The sequence below is a fragment of the Nycticebus coucang genome, chromosome 11 (genome assembly GCF_027406575.1).
Source record: "Nycticebus coucang isolate mNycCou1 chromosome 11, mNycCou1.pri, whole genome shotgun sequence".
NCBI lineage: Eukaryota > Metazoa > Chordata > Mammalia > Primates > Lorisidae > Nycticebus > Nycticebus coucang.
The window spans coordinates 56,541,797-56,559,315 of NC_069790.1; the positions used below are offsets into that span (position 1 = coordinate 56,541,797).

At 38.9% G+C, this 17,519-nt stretch overlaps 1 protein-coding gene across 1 annotated transcript in view; it reads right to left on the reverse strand.

Annotated features, from left to right (window-relative positions):
* The window catches only part of CASD1 (CAS1 domain containing 1), a 46,147-nt gene extending 42,177 nt beyond the window's left edge, over positions 1-3,970 (reverse strand). The window contains exon 1 of the mRNA XM_053553601.1: positions 3,280-3,970. Coding sequence (XP_053409576.1) covers positions 3,280-3,850 — 571 coding nt within the window. The 5' untranslated portion in view covers positions 3,851-3,970. The remainder of the gene's footprint in view (positions 1-3,279) is intronic.
* Between the last annotated feature and the right edge of the window lie 13,549 nt (positions 3,971-17,519).

Sequence of the window (17,519 nt, forward strand, 5' to 3'; positions counted from 1 at the left end):
TAATTTAAAGATGAGTAAGATACTCCTGGAAGCTCACAGTTTGTGTGGGGAGGTAGATGCCAATTATTACAAAACATCATGGTAAGTATTTACAAGGTGCAGGGCAGAAATGAATTTCTAATTCCTACTTCCAACGTGGTGACATTTGAACCAAGCCTTCAAGGAAAAACCTGTACTTTCTTTCAAGGGGAGAGAGGTTACTGCAGACAGAAAATCAGGTATCTGTGTGATGTGTAAGAAGGGCCAAGCATGTTTAGACTATGGACCTGGAGCTTAGGAAGAATAAGGGAAAAAAGGTAACAAAAAGGAGGCTTAGGTCAGATTTTGAAGTTTTATTACATACAACTTCTAGAAAATCACCACTTGGCTGGAAAAAGAAGGGGAAAACTCTTGGCTAGTACTGTGAAGTTGAATTCCTGTTTCTAAATGGTTTAACCCAGGGCTCCCTGGAAAATGCTTTCTTGATCCATCTTCTATACATCCCCACTGTCTAAGAAGCTCTAAGAAAGGCAGACTATAACATGAAGCAGTCTAACAGTGTTCTAAATCATAGCTCAGTCACTGACTAGTTATGTATCTGTAAGCAATTTACTTAACCTCTCATGCCTCATCTTTAAAATGTAAATAACACGGTAATAGACATAATCTAAATTCATTGATTATAAGACACATCATTATTTTATGTCATAGTAAGAAAAAAATGTTACCAATTAAACTTTGGCATGCAATCAAAGTTTTAACGACTCATCCTGATTACAGGTATGTTAAAAATAGGGGGTGAGGGACGAATATGGTTAATTGTATCTACCTCACAGAAAAATGAATTAGAACATGTAAAACCCTTAGAAGAAGATTCCCTGGCATATAGTAAGTGCCCAGTGTTAGTACACACTATCTGCCAAGCTTTACTTTCTGTAGTGTATAATTCTTTCTTTTACTTTCCATGCAAGGCAAGAGATACTGAATATATATAATCAAACTACATTCACCTCACCTTACCTGAAACAGACTCATAATCACAGATCCAAGATCCTAACACACAGCCTAAACCTCTTTATCTAATATAAGGTCGTTTCTTACTTTAAAGATTTATGATGCTAAATGTATGGTTATCTTTTTATGAAGGGCATTGCACCTGACTCAAGTTTGACAATGCCAATGCATGAGAATGGCAAAAATGTTTCTGGTAAGATGTTTATTTCTTCTAGTCTTTGGCTCAAGTTCTTGACATTCAGTCTGGGCAAGTCTACACGCCAGGTGTACCGCTTCACACTTACGGCACTGAAGTACCTATGGAAACTGATGACTTGCTTCTGGAGGAGGCCTTACAAACAATTCCAGATTGCTACACTGACTCATAAGGTCCCATCTGACATTCTATTCTCCCTGCTGATGACACATCTCGATGAGATGAAATACAGAGGGTGTCAAAAAATGTACACACATTTCAGGAAAGGAAAAAAACTGTATTCAAATTCTAATATTGAATATATATCGATAATATTTGTTATCGGTATGTACCGTATCTTGTATCTCTTGTAATTGCAGAAGTCAAACATGACTTGAGTATTACTATCTTAATCCAGTTTTTCCTTTCTTAAAATGTATACACATTTTCTTGACACCCTATGTATATACCCTACATATAAAAACTAGTATTCTAAACTTATCAAAAGAGAAAAAGCACAATCAAAAAAAAGGAGGGACTAGATGTTTACCTTTAGGACAATATACTGCAGTTATAAAATTTATCTCTACTACTATCACAAAATTAAGTAAGGTTACTGTTATATCAAATCAGCATAAAATGATTAATAGTAGTTAAATAAAATGTTTCCTCAAAAATCACTACAAATTAATGCATCAACATTGCTAGTTTATTTTGCATTTGAAAGAAAATGTTGGACATGTATCACAGTGACTGCAGATCAACCAAGGCCTTGCCATGTCACATGGCTGTGATCTTGAGTAGACTGGAGGAGAGAGGCCAAAAAAAGAGTATAAAGACTCTAACTTTTTGTATCAATTTACCATATTTATCTTAGGAGCTGTTCATCCAGTATGATACTAGATTGTAAAATTTTTAATCCTTGGGAGTTGGAGGAAACAAAACAGCAAAATTGATCAAAATGTCCTATGCTTTGAAAGATGTCTTGCGATGAGACTACAGCTTAGTATCCCACTTACTGGATATTTTGCCAAAGTGAGTGTGAAGTTAAACGGGCACAGCGTTAAAGTGCACCTGTCCATTACACAATACATCTTGACTAATTAATCTCACAGTCACCAAGAGCTATCCAGATAATGACTTTGATAGTATTATGAGCCAAAAATAAAAGATCACATCATTATTAATTTCCCTCTTCCTCTCAGGCTCTCTCCTAGTGGCATTTTTACAAGGAAGAAAAGAATCAATCAGCAAGGACAAGTAAACATGCTGTGATTACTGAAAGATAACTCTGAAATAAGGAGGTCGTATTTCCTTTTCCCCTTTACACCAATTTCAAAACCCATAGCGGAGGCCTGCTTTGAAACAGCTTACAACTTGACTTCACCGCCCACCTTTACTCCTGTCAATCCCTAACTTCTTTTCAAACATCCAGTGCCTCTGCTTTGTAAAAAGTGTGCAACCGGAACCCTTAATGCTTCTGAATCACAAAGGCTGGGGTGGCACCTCCTCATTGACCACACGCATCTTTTGCCAGCAGTAGCCCCTTTGGCAAAGGAAAATGGGGCGGCCCTTGCCGCTGTCCAACAGCCCAGCCCCGCAGTTACAGGGGCAGAGGCCGGATTAAACAAAGGCTAAAGAGCCGGGGCCTGAGAGACAGGATCTACGGCCCCACTCCTGGCAGGGGTGCCCCTAGCAGAGCGACCTCCTTCTCCACGCGCCGGGGGCTGACCCCGAGGGCCGTCTGGCCGACCTCCTGCACGCGAGCCCGGGGTCAGGCGCGTCTCCCGGGCCTAGATCGTGCAGGAGTCAGACCCCGGCGTCCCCCAGGGCCAGGCCCCAGGTTGGCGCCCCCGACCCCAGGTTTGGCGGTTCGGGGACCCAGAAGCGCCGGCCCGTGACCGTGACCTGTGGGGCGGCCGGCGCGGGGGTCCGCTCTGTGGGTCTGGGGACACCTGGGGGCACGTGGGGGCAGCGCCTCCCCCGCGGGCCGGGCGGGAGGGAGGGCGGCCGCGTGGGCGTGGGCGTGTGTCGGGCGCGAGGGGCGGCCTCCAGCCGCCGCGTCGCCGCCTCCCCCCGGCCGGCCCGGGCAGGGGGGAGGGCCCGCTCACCTCGGTAGCGGCGGGAGGCGAGATGGCACGCTGCGAGCAGCAGCACTGCCACCAGCGCCAGCACCTTGGCGCTCCTCACGCTGAAGTAGTGGTTGATCTCCCGCTTGCCCAGGTTGTAGGCCAGAGCCGCCATCTTGGTTCCTCCATGACAACAGTGCGCGGCGGAGCGGGGAAGGGGCGCCGCACAGGGGCAGCACTGGGGTTGCCGCCGCTGCAGCCAGGCGGGCAGCCGCCGCCAGTCCCCGCGGCCGCCGCCCGCGCCTCCCGCCGGGGAGCCCGACTCTGCGGCCGCGGCGGCCCTGGCCTCCGCCTGCCCCTCCTCGGCCGCGGCCGACTCGGCGGCCTCCCCCAAGCCCCGCCGCCGCTGCTCCGCCGTGCCGGTTCCCCGGGCGCCCTGGACGCCTGTCTCCTCCCCTTCCTCCTCCTCCTGTTTAGCCTCCTGCCTTAATAGCGGCTGCGCCTCCGAGGGGGGTCCGGATGCCCAGGGCTCCGGGGTCACTGGCCCCTGCGAGCCCTCGGGGGTCACCGGGTCACGGGTGCCGGCGGGCGGCGGCGGCGGCTGCAGAGTCATGGGGGAGTGTGGAGAGCGGACCAGAGGTTCCAGCCTGGCTGGGACGCGCGCCCTGGGGCTGTCTTCTGGTTTACTGGCCGCTACCTGGTCAGGTTAGGGCAATAGAACTACAGTTCCGGGAGAAAGGTACACATCGCCCCACTCCCACTTTCCCCAACACTCCCTTCCCTGAGCCGTCTACACCCTGAACCCGCCCAGAGGGATGCGGGGGCCACCCCAGGGTCACAGGGGCTTATTGTCTGGCCAACTGGGACCCCCGTCAGGTCAGTTGGGGCGCCCCCAAGTACTGGCCAGCTTTGAGATTTCTGGTGGTTTAAACTCACTGCCTTGGTCCATTTCTCTTGAAACTTTTTTCTTTTAATGTTTTCAGTTTGACCAGTTCCGACGGGTGAAGGTACCTCGAAGTACAGAGTGGAAAGTACAGAAGGAACCTAACTTAGTTTAGGTGTTGTTGAGAAAAGAACCAGGCTGATTTGTATTTACACAAAGGTTGGCTGGGTGAATGCACCAATTTTTTAAAGTGTGTTTATGACAATCATCATCCCTGCTTTTAAAGTTGGTTACTGTTTTGTGATTGTCAGTAAAGTGAGCCCTCTTTTTTCCTCCGTATTCCCTAGTAAAGCACTTGTTATTCCTACTCTTTTTTCACCCTCTTTGTCCCCACCCTGGTCTTTCTTGCGCTGCCTTCCAGATGGGAATGATTATTTACTTTTCTTGCCGTCCTACTTGTCTTGCCTTGTTTAGAATGAGTCATTGGTCAGTTGGGGTGTTGTCGAATTTTCTTTACAACTTTCCCACGTAGCCATTCCTGATCTTGTGCTTGTAAGCCCCTCTTAAAATTATAGAATGTTAGATTTGAAGGGGCTGTAGAGATCTTGTCTAGCTATTCCCATTTTTTCTTTTTCATGTAAGGGATTCTTGTGTTTTCATCCATGGACCTCATATATCGAAAGATGTTGTCACTTAAATGAAATCACATATATCACTGTCATGGATGTAATGCTAGTAAGCAATAAAGTTAAATAAGTGTACAAACATTTAGGCACTGTTCCCTGCAAATGGTCGTTTAATTTTGACTATCATTCTGATCTGAGGTAGATCACATGCTGGAAGAATTTAAATCAGATATTGTAAAAACCAGATAAATAACTCTGCTAACAACATACGGCCCGCTAATCCCATCGTAGACATTGCTGTGACGTCATCAGCAGCAAATTAGAATTTCTGATCAGCATTCAATAACCAGTATTAACCCACAGGGTTGATTTAATGCCTGCCAAAAGTAAAGAAACTTGACATTTAATTGCAATTTCCAGAAGGCTTTCTGAAATACTGTAAATAGCCTGTAAACCTTTCTTTTTTTCTAGTTTAAAGCTAATCTCTCTGCCCCTGCTCTGAATCTCTCCCTGTTACCCTTTCTTGAGGGTACCGATGTTTCCATCTGTTATCCCCACCTGATTCCTCTTTCTGTGTCCTCCAGCTCTCCCTCTCTCCTGGCTGTTTGGCTTTTCCATCAATACATTTCTCTTTTAATGAGAAACATTTATGAACTCTGTGTTCCTGTGTGTTTACATCTTTTCTTTCCTCCTCTGACAAGCATCTAGAAAGAGTGTGTTGATTAGCAATCTTCACTTGCTCAATTACCGTTGTCTCCTCAGCTCACTTCATTGCTCTTCATCAAGGCAGTGGAGAGTGACCTCTTATTACATCCAAGGGACACTTTATATTCCTTATCTTCCTGAGCCATTTTGTGGCATCTGACACTGTGACCATGCCTACTTATTTGGTATTCATCTATCAAGTTGTCCTTTGTTTCCCTCTAGACCCTCTCTTGGTCCCTTCTTTAACTATGATATTAAGCAAAGGTCTATTGCCAGCCCGCTTCCGGCTGATTTTAAGTGATCTTAGAATCACTTTGCCATTAGTTAGTGGTCCCATCACTCCCAAGTGTGCGCACACACACACAGCCCTGATTATATCAGTCCATGTTTACCTCCATCTGCCCACTGGATCTTTCTACTAGGATAGCCTTCAGGTACCCAACACTTATCATTTCCTAAACAAATTTGTTACCTTCCCTTCCTCTGCTTTTGGCCTTTATGCTTCATCTTTTCACCATAAACACAATTGTCCAAGCAAGTGGCTGGGTTGTCCTTGCTGCACTCTAAACAACTCTCAAATTGGTTGCCTCCTCTGTATCCAATTGCTGTTACCTTGGTTAAGGCATGATTTCTTCCCTGCATTTCTTATTCTTTAACTCATCTTCTTCTGGTCATTCAAAAATCAATCCTACTGCCATTCTGCCGCGTGTCTTACCAGCAGAAGCTTCCTTAAACTCAAATCTAATGATACCATTTCCTGCTGAAAACAGGTTAGTGGCTCCATGTTCCTAAATATTTCCTATTCCTAAACATCTAGAATATTTACTAATTCTCAGCAGGTTGCTTCTCCTCCTAATATTGAGGGAGAGAGAGACCATCTGATAGAAACTCTTTCAACCACTGCATAACTTTAAAACAAACTACCACACTTTATCCCTTCTCTTCTGACTCAAAGAAAAATCCTTCCTCCCCTTTCCCAAAGCTGTCACTTTCATCTGTGTCCATGTCTGTATCAAGATCACTTCATTTAAGAATCTGGTCTCATAAGTTTCTCTTCCTTATTTCTTCTGTCTTAAATTTATTCCTCTTCACTGTTCGACAAATTCATCCTGTCTTAAAGTACCTTTCTTAATACACCACACAATCTCTCTTCTGTCTTCACCATCAAACTTTGTTGAAGGAACAATCTATACTTAGTGTCTTATTTTTTTTCTTACTACTTACGAGTTCTCTAAATGCTTGAAAACTTACTTCTGTTCCAACTACTTTACTTAAATCACTCTTCCAAATGTCACCCACTTCCAAAATTACCACATTCAGCATCTTTCTCTAAGCTTTACCTTTCTTGACTGTGCAACGCTGTTAAAACGTTTGCTTTCTTCAAATCTTCTTGTTTGACTTTCGTGAAAATACGTCCTTCTGGCTCTCCTCTGACCTTTCCCATGCATCTCCAAGAAGATGCCTCTTGCTTTTTCAAACCCCTTTTATGAAACTGCTTTCAAGTTTCTCTTGTTTGTTTCTCTTCTCAGGAAACCTAAATTACAAGTTGGCTTTAACTATCACACCTGATCCATTCTCATAACCTGGATTTCTCTCATGTACTTCATGCACTCCACACGTTTTCACATGCATACGGGACAGATTCAACGCTCTTTGTACCTCAGGTTCAATGTGTTGGAAACAAGTTTTATTTTCCTTCCAAAATCCATCATCCTGGTATGTTGACCATTTACTTCATTGGTATCACTATCCTGCAAATCATTCCAGCTAATCATTGACTCATCTTTCTCTTCTACCTTATCTAAAGTTTAAGTTTTCAAAGGAGGAAAATATTTGTAGAAATATTACACCTTATAAGCCACTCAATTATTTTGTTTATTTTTCTTTTTCTCATTCTCTTCCTTCCAGACATTATGCATTGGGGCACAAGGACTTAGTCCTTTTTGCAATATTTGTAGGGAAACCTTGTGAAAGACGTAGAAATTCATAGATATATTCACATCATCCAGGACATGATGCTGGATAATTAGAACAAAGTACAAAAACTTTAATTTAGAGTTAATTTCTAACTACAATAAAATAAGACATTATTACTATTTAATATAAGGACTACCTTCAGTACACTGAGCTGGTCTATATGTAGAGTCCTATCAAGTTCACTTGGAGAGGAAGCCTCAGGGGAGAGAGGGAAGTCATACTTACGGAGAGATTGACAATGGCTCATTTATTTCTTCACTTTTAGCAAATTGTATATACAAGCTCATCAAATGAATGAACAGATTTTATTATTTATTATACTTTCACTTAAACTCATGAAATGGAAAGGGACTTTAAAAATGCCCCCAAGGGAGCTGTGAATTGAAGATAATTCTAGACATACAAATACTAGTAAAAAAAGAATAATATACAAAATGGAATCTTCTACCCCAATACAACAGGATGTTTATCAATTATATGGTAAAAAATGCATGTATGTGTATGTGTATATATTATATATATGACAAATATATATAACAACCACTTACATCGTCATGATATCATCAAAAAGAAATTATCGAGACTGTTTACAATAAGAATTCATATCCACTCATTGTTAATGATGGACCTTGCTGTAAAATAGTGCTTAGAAATGAGAGTTACTACTGATATAAATCCATCAGAACTAGCAAGATATTTAGAAATTAAGCACCCAAAACATGAATTAAATCTTTATTCTTTAAATCACCCAAAACATGTAATGTGAGTGCTTCAAATTACGTTTTATATTTATACATAATTTATAACTACACATAGTTGAAAGAGTATATGCTCAATTTTTTAACTGACCTGAGTACACAGTAGAAAAGTTGGCATCACTTACCTAATGAATGACTGTATTTTTACACTCTGCCTTCCCTTAAGCTTTTTCTTTCTTCCCAGATTTAGCCTCTACTCTGTAAAAAGCTGCTACTGGCCTCCTTACCTCTAATTTCAATCTCTTTTTTCCCCCCTGATTGCTGCTAGAATTATGTGTCTAAGACTTATATTTGATCTTGACACTTCCCTGCTTTAAAAATTTGATAATTCATTATTGAAACAAAAAGAAATAATTAACCTCTCACCATGTTTAAGGTCATGACTTGGCCTAAATCTCCCTTTTCTCTCCTAGTTCTTGCTTCATCTAACCATGCTGAACTACTAGCCAGGAACACTGCACACCTGTGGTTTTTCTCTGGCTTGAACTCTTCTCCCCCTCCACATCTCATATTCTACTTATTTAAAATCATTCTCCTTTAAAGACCTGCTACATTTCGCCTCCCTCATGAACTTGTGCCCATAGATCCTTATGGGAATACAAATCTTTTTTCCCCCCTTCTGATTTCTTGTAGCACTTTGTTTCTGCCTGTGTATGCGTTTGTCACAGGCACCATCCAGTCAATCACAAGAGATAGCTTCCTTACTTGTGCATATTGTATATAATTGGGAAATCATCAGTTTGGGCCTTAGAGATACTACACCTTATAAGTCACTCAATTATTTTGTTTATTTTTCTTTTTCTCATTCTCTTCCTTCTAGACTTTATTCATTGGGGCACAAGGACTTAGTCCTTTTTGCAGTATTTGTAGAGAAACCTTGTGAAAGACATAGAAATAAACAAAAATATCATGGTTGTCTTTAGTGGAAAACTGATTATCTTTAGTGGAGCCTGTGTTCCTTTTATTGCCTTTACAGCAAAGCAAAATAACTGTACTATATTATCTAATATTTATAGTAATGTAAATGATTCTTTTTTTTTTTCTTTTTTGTAGAGACAGTATCACTTTATGGCCCTCGGTAGAGTGCCATGGCATCATACAGCTCACAGCAACCTCCAACTCCTGGGCTTAAGCGATTCTCTTGCCTCAGCCTCCCCAGAAGCTGGGACTACAGGCGCCCGCCACAACACCCAGCTATTTTTTGGTTGCAGTTCAGCTGGGGCTCGGTTTGAACCCACCACCCTCGGTATATGGGGCCGGCGCCTTACCGACTGAGCCACAGGCGCCGCCCGTAATTGATTCTTATTCATAGAATAAGAATTGTATCTCATTTGACAGTCAGTGATTATTTCCCTATGGATATTGAACAGATTTTCTAGCTATTAAACAAATTTATTTCAGCATTTCTGCTGACCCATATATGTGGTGTTCTTTAAATTTTCCTTTGAACTTAGTTGTAACATCTTACTGGTTTTCCTGTTAATTAATGAGTTAAATAAAAGTTTTGATGCATGTTCATTGTATATCTGTATGAAAGTCATAATTGTATCTTCTTTTTAAAAATTATCTTTTACTACATGGATATGCCTTCACTTTCATACATATTAATATTTCTTAAATTCAGATTAAAGAACATTTAATGAAGAATACAGGAGGAAATTGAGACACTTTTCTTCTTGGAATTTTTAAGACCATAGGGTAGAGAAATATTTTCCAAATTGAATTTTTGCTTGTCTAAACAAGGGACTTTAGAAGACTGAAAAGTGCTTATTTTTATCACAGTAAGTTTGAACATAAACTTTGGATCTTTTGATTAAGTTGAGTCTGCCCAAAACAAAACAAAAGAAAACAAAGCCAAAACAAAATATCCGATTGGTATTCACCAAATTACTTAAGAAATGATACAAAAAAGACTCCAAAGAAATTCTAAAGTATTACTCAATTATTTCATATGAAAACATAAATTTTTAATTTGGAAGTTTGCACCTTGAAAAAAAAGATACAGAAATCTTCTCAATAATCACTTGGAAGTTGTATACAGTTTACAAAGTAAAAGTTTAGTACATAATATAATAGTCTTCAATGTAAGTAAAACATCCCAAATTCACCTTGCATTCACACATGTCCTATTTGACTTCACATTAGAGGTGCCTGATGTTCCCCGTCCTGTCTAAACCCTCTTCTCATCCCAGCCAAATTCTCTTCTTCCCACCCTTTTAGCTTTTCTTCTATCTTGTTTCCCTTAGTTACCAATTGTAGTGTTTAACAAATATCCTTACGTCTGAGAAATTGCTTCACTTCTTATGCTGGTGGCCTGTTTTTCTTTTAATGCCTTAGGCAGAGGTGGACAGAGGAGATGAGAAAAAAGTGGACAGATTAGAGACAGATTTTAGAAGTCAAATTGAAAAAAATTGACAGAAGTTGTTGATGGATTGAATGCCTGAGAGGAAGAACCAGGGTGACTTCTGCTTCTGGCTTGAGCAACTGATGGGTTCAGGTACCGCTAACCAGCATGGCAAGACCGGAGCAGAAGCAAGCTTCACAAAGATTATCACAATATTTCTTCAGCTTATTCTCAATTAAAGTATATTTAAGGTTAAAACCTAGAAAATACAATACCTATTTAACTATCATGTATGAAACTCACTCAGCCCTACCCCACCAGCCTTAAAACTCTTTTCGTCAAAACAGAAATACAAAAAGTGCATCTCCCATTCCCTTTCCAGGTTGCACACATTATGCAAATGAAATCAACATTTTCCTTTCTGGAGTTGAATAAAAGGAGAGGAAAAGGAATAGTAACAATTATTTTGCCCTGGGTCTTTCTCAAAGGCTACAAATTCTCCCTTCCTAGGAACAGTTGGTTTAAATTATCTGGAAATCCACAGTTCAGTGCTTTTTAAAAGGTCCCAAGTCCCTTAGGGATGGGGAATACTAATATCTCCCATTGTTCCTAAAGCAGAAGGGTGTTAACCATTTATCAGATCAGAGTGGGGCAATTTGAGGGGGGAGAAGAAAATTCTAAATGACCTGCCACGTGGCCCAGATAGTAGTGACATTTTCATTAAGCAGGTTAAGAAAAACAATAGAGGTTAATTAACTTAGTGGTGTGAAGGCTGAAATGGTCAAAACTGCCCTAGGCCTCAGGTAAGTCTAAAGCTGTTAGCAGCATCTTGGCCTTCCACTTTGCTATATTACCTTTGACTTCCGTAAACAAATTAGGATTGCTTTTGTGTAGGGCTGTGTACCTTACAGGGATGTGTGAAAATGTATTAGGTAATGTCTATAAAGCACTTTAAATGATTTATTCTTTAGCCGGTTTTTCCTAAGGGATACTTTGTCTCTCACCACTTCTAATTGCCATCTAGCTAGATGATAAAGAACAATCTTCAACTAAACACTTAGTGGGTTGCAAGAGATGACTCATAGATCTTTTACTTTGTTGCGCACAGATCGTACACTTACATTTCCCATCAGGAAGTTCTGTCTTTGTAACTAGCATATTTTTGTGTGCGTGACATTTAGATATCATTTTCAGTTTGCAGAAGTGGCAGGTATAACTTTGTGGACGTCAGAAAAAAGTTTTTACTACGGGGGTAGAATAATGTAGTAAAAATAGCGTAGGTTTTAAAAGAAGAACATTTGGGATTTGACACCTGGCTCTGCCATTTAGTAGCTAAATAATGTGGCAAATCATCTTACCTGTTGAACTTCAGCTTTCCGTCTTGTAAAATGAGGATAATCATACCTATCACTCAAGGTTGTTTTTATGACTAAGTGAGTAATGTATAGTCCTTGACACTTGGGTGATGCTCAGTAAAAAATTCTTTCTTTTTCAAACTTCATTGTCACTGGTAAATTCACAAGTAGTTGTTCTTCAGTCTGCTCTCGACCAAGTAAATAGATATATCAAAGAGACCTGATGTTTAATTAACAGAAAACAGTCAAGTCAAAAGCAGATACATTCCCTTAGATAATTAAATAACCCTTGCTTCATCCTGTATATATATAAAAAAAAAAAACCACGCACACACATACAAAAACCCAGTATGAGAACAAAGGTCCCACCTTTTTTGTAAATATATCTTTTTGACTTATTTCCACATTTTAGATAATTTTAACAGTCACCTCTTTGATCGTAAATAACCTTTAGAGCAGTGTTTTTCAACCTTTTTTTTATCTCATGTCACACTTGAACCTATATAGTTAAACTTCTTCCACACACTTAAATTATGTTGATCAAAAAAGACTGAAAAAAGGATATACTTACTGTGCTTTGAACTTCTTTGAAAAATAATGATCTTCAAAATTTTTCATGGCCCACCTAAGATCCTCTTGCTGCACATCTGTGTGCCACGGCACCTCACTGGTTGAAAATCACTGCTGTAGAGATTATTCTTGAGAGGTATTTCCCTACCATATATGCTTGCTTGAACATTCGGTATCGAGCAACTATAGAGGCCAAGGACTTAAATGCTGCCCTGTATTTTCATTAAAGACTATGGAATTCTATAATTTAAAAGCTTCTGTTATTTTTTTCTTCTCTCCTGAGACTAGGAAACCACTCCCCTGCCAAATCTATCCACCAAGATTTCACTATTACTTACAGATTTGGGTTAACTCCTTTCTACTTGAAATCTCCAAACACTCTGAGGGTCCTGGCTGGTCAGTGATATTACTTTAACCATAAAACAGGCCCAGTTTCTAGAACGAAAAGGTTTTCACATTTTGCTTCTTAATGATGGGCTTTCCATATCTGATTAAATGTTATTTATTCTCAAATATTACTACAGGTAAGACCTTGTATGATGGAATCAAAATTGAAGGCAGTAATCTCTATAATGGTGCAGCACATTCTTTTTTATAAGAATTTGATGCCTAGTGAAAAGGAAGACAGCTTCTTACTCTGTGCAAGTGACTTGATTCCCACGAAGGGTATGAAGACTCAGTAAAGGTATTTGTTTTTAAATTCTGAAGGGGGTATTGAGAGTTTAAATTGATTTTGAAAATGTTTCATTTGATTTTTGAGAGTCTGAGAGTTAGAAAAAAATTACAAAGTGAAATAACGGGGTTCTTCATATACTCATCAGAAAATAGATAATTATTATACTAAATACATGCCAATAGTATTTTGTACCAAATAACTATAATCACATCTCTCTCATTAGTTTAGTTGTATGTATTTATTTATTGTTCTACTGTGTCTTGGGTCATTAAGCTGCTGTCATGAAATCATCTGCTTCCTGGGAATCCCAGCTCAGCTCCCATGCATGTCTGCCAGTTGTGCAAAAGATGTTATCTTTACGCTCCAGAGCTATTACTCATGAATCCATTAATTGAAATATCAGTTTTTAAAATTACCTGGCATACTCCTTTCCATGAAATTCTGAGATTGTCCTGCTTTGTTAAAGACAGAAATCTTAACTCATGAGCTTTTTGGCAAACAGACAGTAACAGAAATCATCTGTCATTGAGACTAAATGATTAGTTAAATTACCATAGACAACAGTGTCAGAATTGAAGACAGTAAAATTCTCTATTGGGGTGCAATATGTAATTTTTTAATAAGATTTTGATCAGTGTTTTCCCTGGGAGTAAGAACATATTACAGACAGTAAAAGTACTTCCAAATTTCCAGGGCCTTCAATTCATTCTTCAATGAGTACAATTCCAGAAATATGTATAAGTGATATTTTACCTATAAAATTATCTTCTAATTTGATCATTCTTTTGATCAATTCTTACATAGTGTTGAGGTAATTAAGAAAACAAAACATATCAAGAAAACAATTATTTTGGTTATCCCACTTTTATAAGGCAAAGTAACAATTCTTCATAATTTTCCAGGGGTCTTAGGGAAATTTCAAAGATAGTTCTATGTGGGTAAAGATATCCCTCAAACATTTATTTTTCTGAATCTAGGATGTGATTGTAAGAAAGAAAAATCAAAAATTATCTGAGTGCTTTAGTTTATCTATTAAGACAGAATCAGATGTGCCTGAGAAACAATGAATTCAATATCTATTAATCAAAATTACCATATAATATTTTATTTTTTAATTATTTTTAGTGTATTGTTTTAAAATTTCAAATTAATATGAGGGTACGAATGTTTAGATTACATTTTTTTTTCCTTTCTAAGATAAAGTTCAAGTTGAAATTGAATGCTTCACCCCGGGGGCATGCTGAACACCCTGGAAGTGTGCACACTGGGTGAGATCCCACCAAATGCCTGCCCTCCCCCCACTTCTCTTTCCTTCTCCCTCCTCCTTCCTCCTTTCTCCTCCCCCTTGCTAGACTATATTTGCATTTCATCATTTGTGTGGGCATGTAGTTGTCTATATATTGGTTTCATATTAGTATTGAGTACATTGGATTTTTTAAAATATAATATTTTAAGTCAGAAGAAAGTGACACAAAAGAAAAGAGTCTTAGCTTTTTTGCTTTTTGTTTTTGAGACAGAGTTTCAATCTGTTGCTCTAAACTCTTGGGCTTAGGTGATTCTCTTGCCTCAGCCTCCCAAGTAGCTGGGACTACAGGTGCCTGCCACAACGCCCGGCTATTTTTGTTGCTGTTGTTGAAGTTGTCATTGTTGTTTTTAGCAGGCCTGGGCTGGGTTCAAACTCGCCAACCACGGTTTATACGGCCAGCACCATAACCACTGAGCTACAGGCACTGACCGAGTCTTGGCACTTTCAAAAATGAGAAACTTTAAGATTTTCCTGTTTAATAATCAATCAAGGGCTTGACAAAGCACAAAACCAGAAGACTATTATTATGGGATACAGAATTTCTGTCATGTAGGCAGATCACATAGAACGTAAAGAAATAAACTCTTCCTGTGCTTTGTTAGGAGTCGGCCAAATAGTTTGAGATAAGCTCTCATTTTAGTATATAGAAAACCAAATTCTAGTTTTTCATTAATATAATAGTTAACAGTGTAGTATTTATGAGCTCCCTGTTTTATTTTTTTAATTTTCTTATAAATAAGTCTATCAAAATGGATTGAACGTGGGTGGTGCCTGTGGCTCAAAGGAGTAGGGCACCGGCCCCATATATCTGAGGTGGTGGGTTCAAACCCGGCCCCGGCCAAAAACAACAACAACAACAACAACAACGAAAAATATGGATTGAACTTTGCCAAAATCTGAATATATTTCATTGCTTCTTTTCTGACTCATTATTTGCAGTGCGGCAAATGAATCTTTCCTGCATACTTATAACTTTCTATATCTGTTCAAAATTTGTCTCATATAATTCTTTTTCATATTCTATATGAATCAGAATTTTTACTTTAAGGCAAAAAAAAATCATTGCGTTGAATTCATAGCCATAATTTTCTGCTACCATATCTTTAGTTTTTGATTACCAATAGGAATATCAACTTTCAGTCAACTTAGCTGATTTCTATTCTATAGGGAAAAGAGTAAAGGAGTCTAGAAGTATCTATTATAAATAGTTTAGCAAATTAACCAAACTCCTAAACATACTCATATAACCCTTGAGGGCCACACAGATGCATTTTTCACGTTTTTAAATCAGCAGTCATTAACATGAACAAAATTAACATGAACAACATTAACAATCACATTAACAATCACTATAAGAAAAAAGTGTATATATTAAAATTATGTTGGGTGATCAAATTTCAGCGTCCCGTTTCCCTTAAAAATTGTCCAAGGTTATCTATTAAATAACTTAAGAATGTGCCCCCATTTTATCGGTCTTGGTTAAGTTCACAAACTATAAATTAGAAAATCATTTATCAGTATTATAATTTTAGAGACTAAGACCATTTGTAGTCACATAGCTTAATGATATCCCTGATGTCAATTTAACTTCACTATTTGTTCTGAGAAATTATCGCCCAGAAATATAAAGCTATGAACCAATAAGTAACTTCACTAGGTGCTTCAGGAAATTCCTGGAAACCAACTTATCTATATAGTTTGGTTACCTGGCCTATTAGCTCTCCTACAACAAAATTTACATACAGGTGTCCATAATAATGTCTATTTTAAGTTCACATGGAACTTCATAGACACCCCTATACAAAACTCTTGTCAAGAAGCTGGCCTTCCTATGTCTCCAAATCCTAAAGTCTGATGTTATGAACTGTCCTCCAGCTCAATTAGTTTCCTGTCTTGACAAACCTGCCTTAAAAAATCTTAATCCCAGATCCCCAAGTGCCTTAAATATACTCCTATTACCTTTCCATTTCTCAACACTACTTGGATCTTTTGAGGGGGTATTCTCCCTTACTGTAGAAGGTCTCATAAACTGAGCTTTGACTGATCAACAGCAACCTGTGAATTCTCTTTACTCTGAGAAGTTTGTGGTAATTTTGTTCTGCAGCAATAGAAAAACAAGTCAACCACATTGAAAAAAACAGGGAAGAATCATACAGCTATTTTCAACCCCAAAGTTATCAAACAAACAAGCCTTGTAGGTAAAAGATTCCCCTTTAGAATATAAACTTTGTGTTTTTACATAAACCTGCTTCTGAGTTTGAGATTTCCATAAGAATTTTTGAAGCCTAGTTTTAGATGTTCAATTTCTTTATTTCTTGAGAAATTTGGGAATCCTAGCACAACTATATAAGTGCTTGTTTTTCTCTATGAATCAGAGTGATGCTATTTAGATTTAAGAGGCTTTATAATCTGATTTATTTCCACTTAAGGTGGAAAAATGTCAAACTCATCACAAAGAGAGGTAAAGGTTTTTCTCAGTTACAGATACACAGACTTGCTGAGACTGAGAGCGTGAAGTTTCACTTCTACAACCTTAATCATAAGTCAACAGTAAATGCAGAACCATAAAAGTCACTTGTACAGATCTCGAAGGGACATTTTACTTGCAATGAGCACAAAATGTTTTCTCAATTGAGCTGAGCTCACAAATATTCAGACAAATAAACAAAAAAGACTAACAAACCAGATTTTTTATCATCTCTCACGTAACAGAAACTGGTCCCCATTATATCCTGAGAGAGCGCACCAAATGATTGCACCATAAAACCAGATTTCCAAATACTGCTGTTATCAGTGAAAAATAACTTGCTGACTGTGTTCAGTCAGACTTAGATATACATGAGATAACTTTCTTGACTATGAAATCAAGACTGTCCCAGAGATCTGATGTACCCTCTTATCCCTGGTTCTGGCTGTGGAGTTTGACAAGACACGAACAGATGAATAGTATTGAGTAAAAGCCAAAAATAAGAAACCAAAATCCAAACTGGAATACTGAGAGAACAATGGCCTAGATTGTTACAGTATCGAAGAGTTTATGTGGGAGCAGGATAGCCAAAGTCACCACATGACTGATGACCTT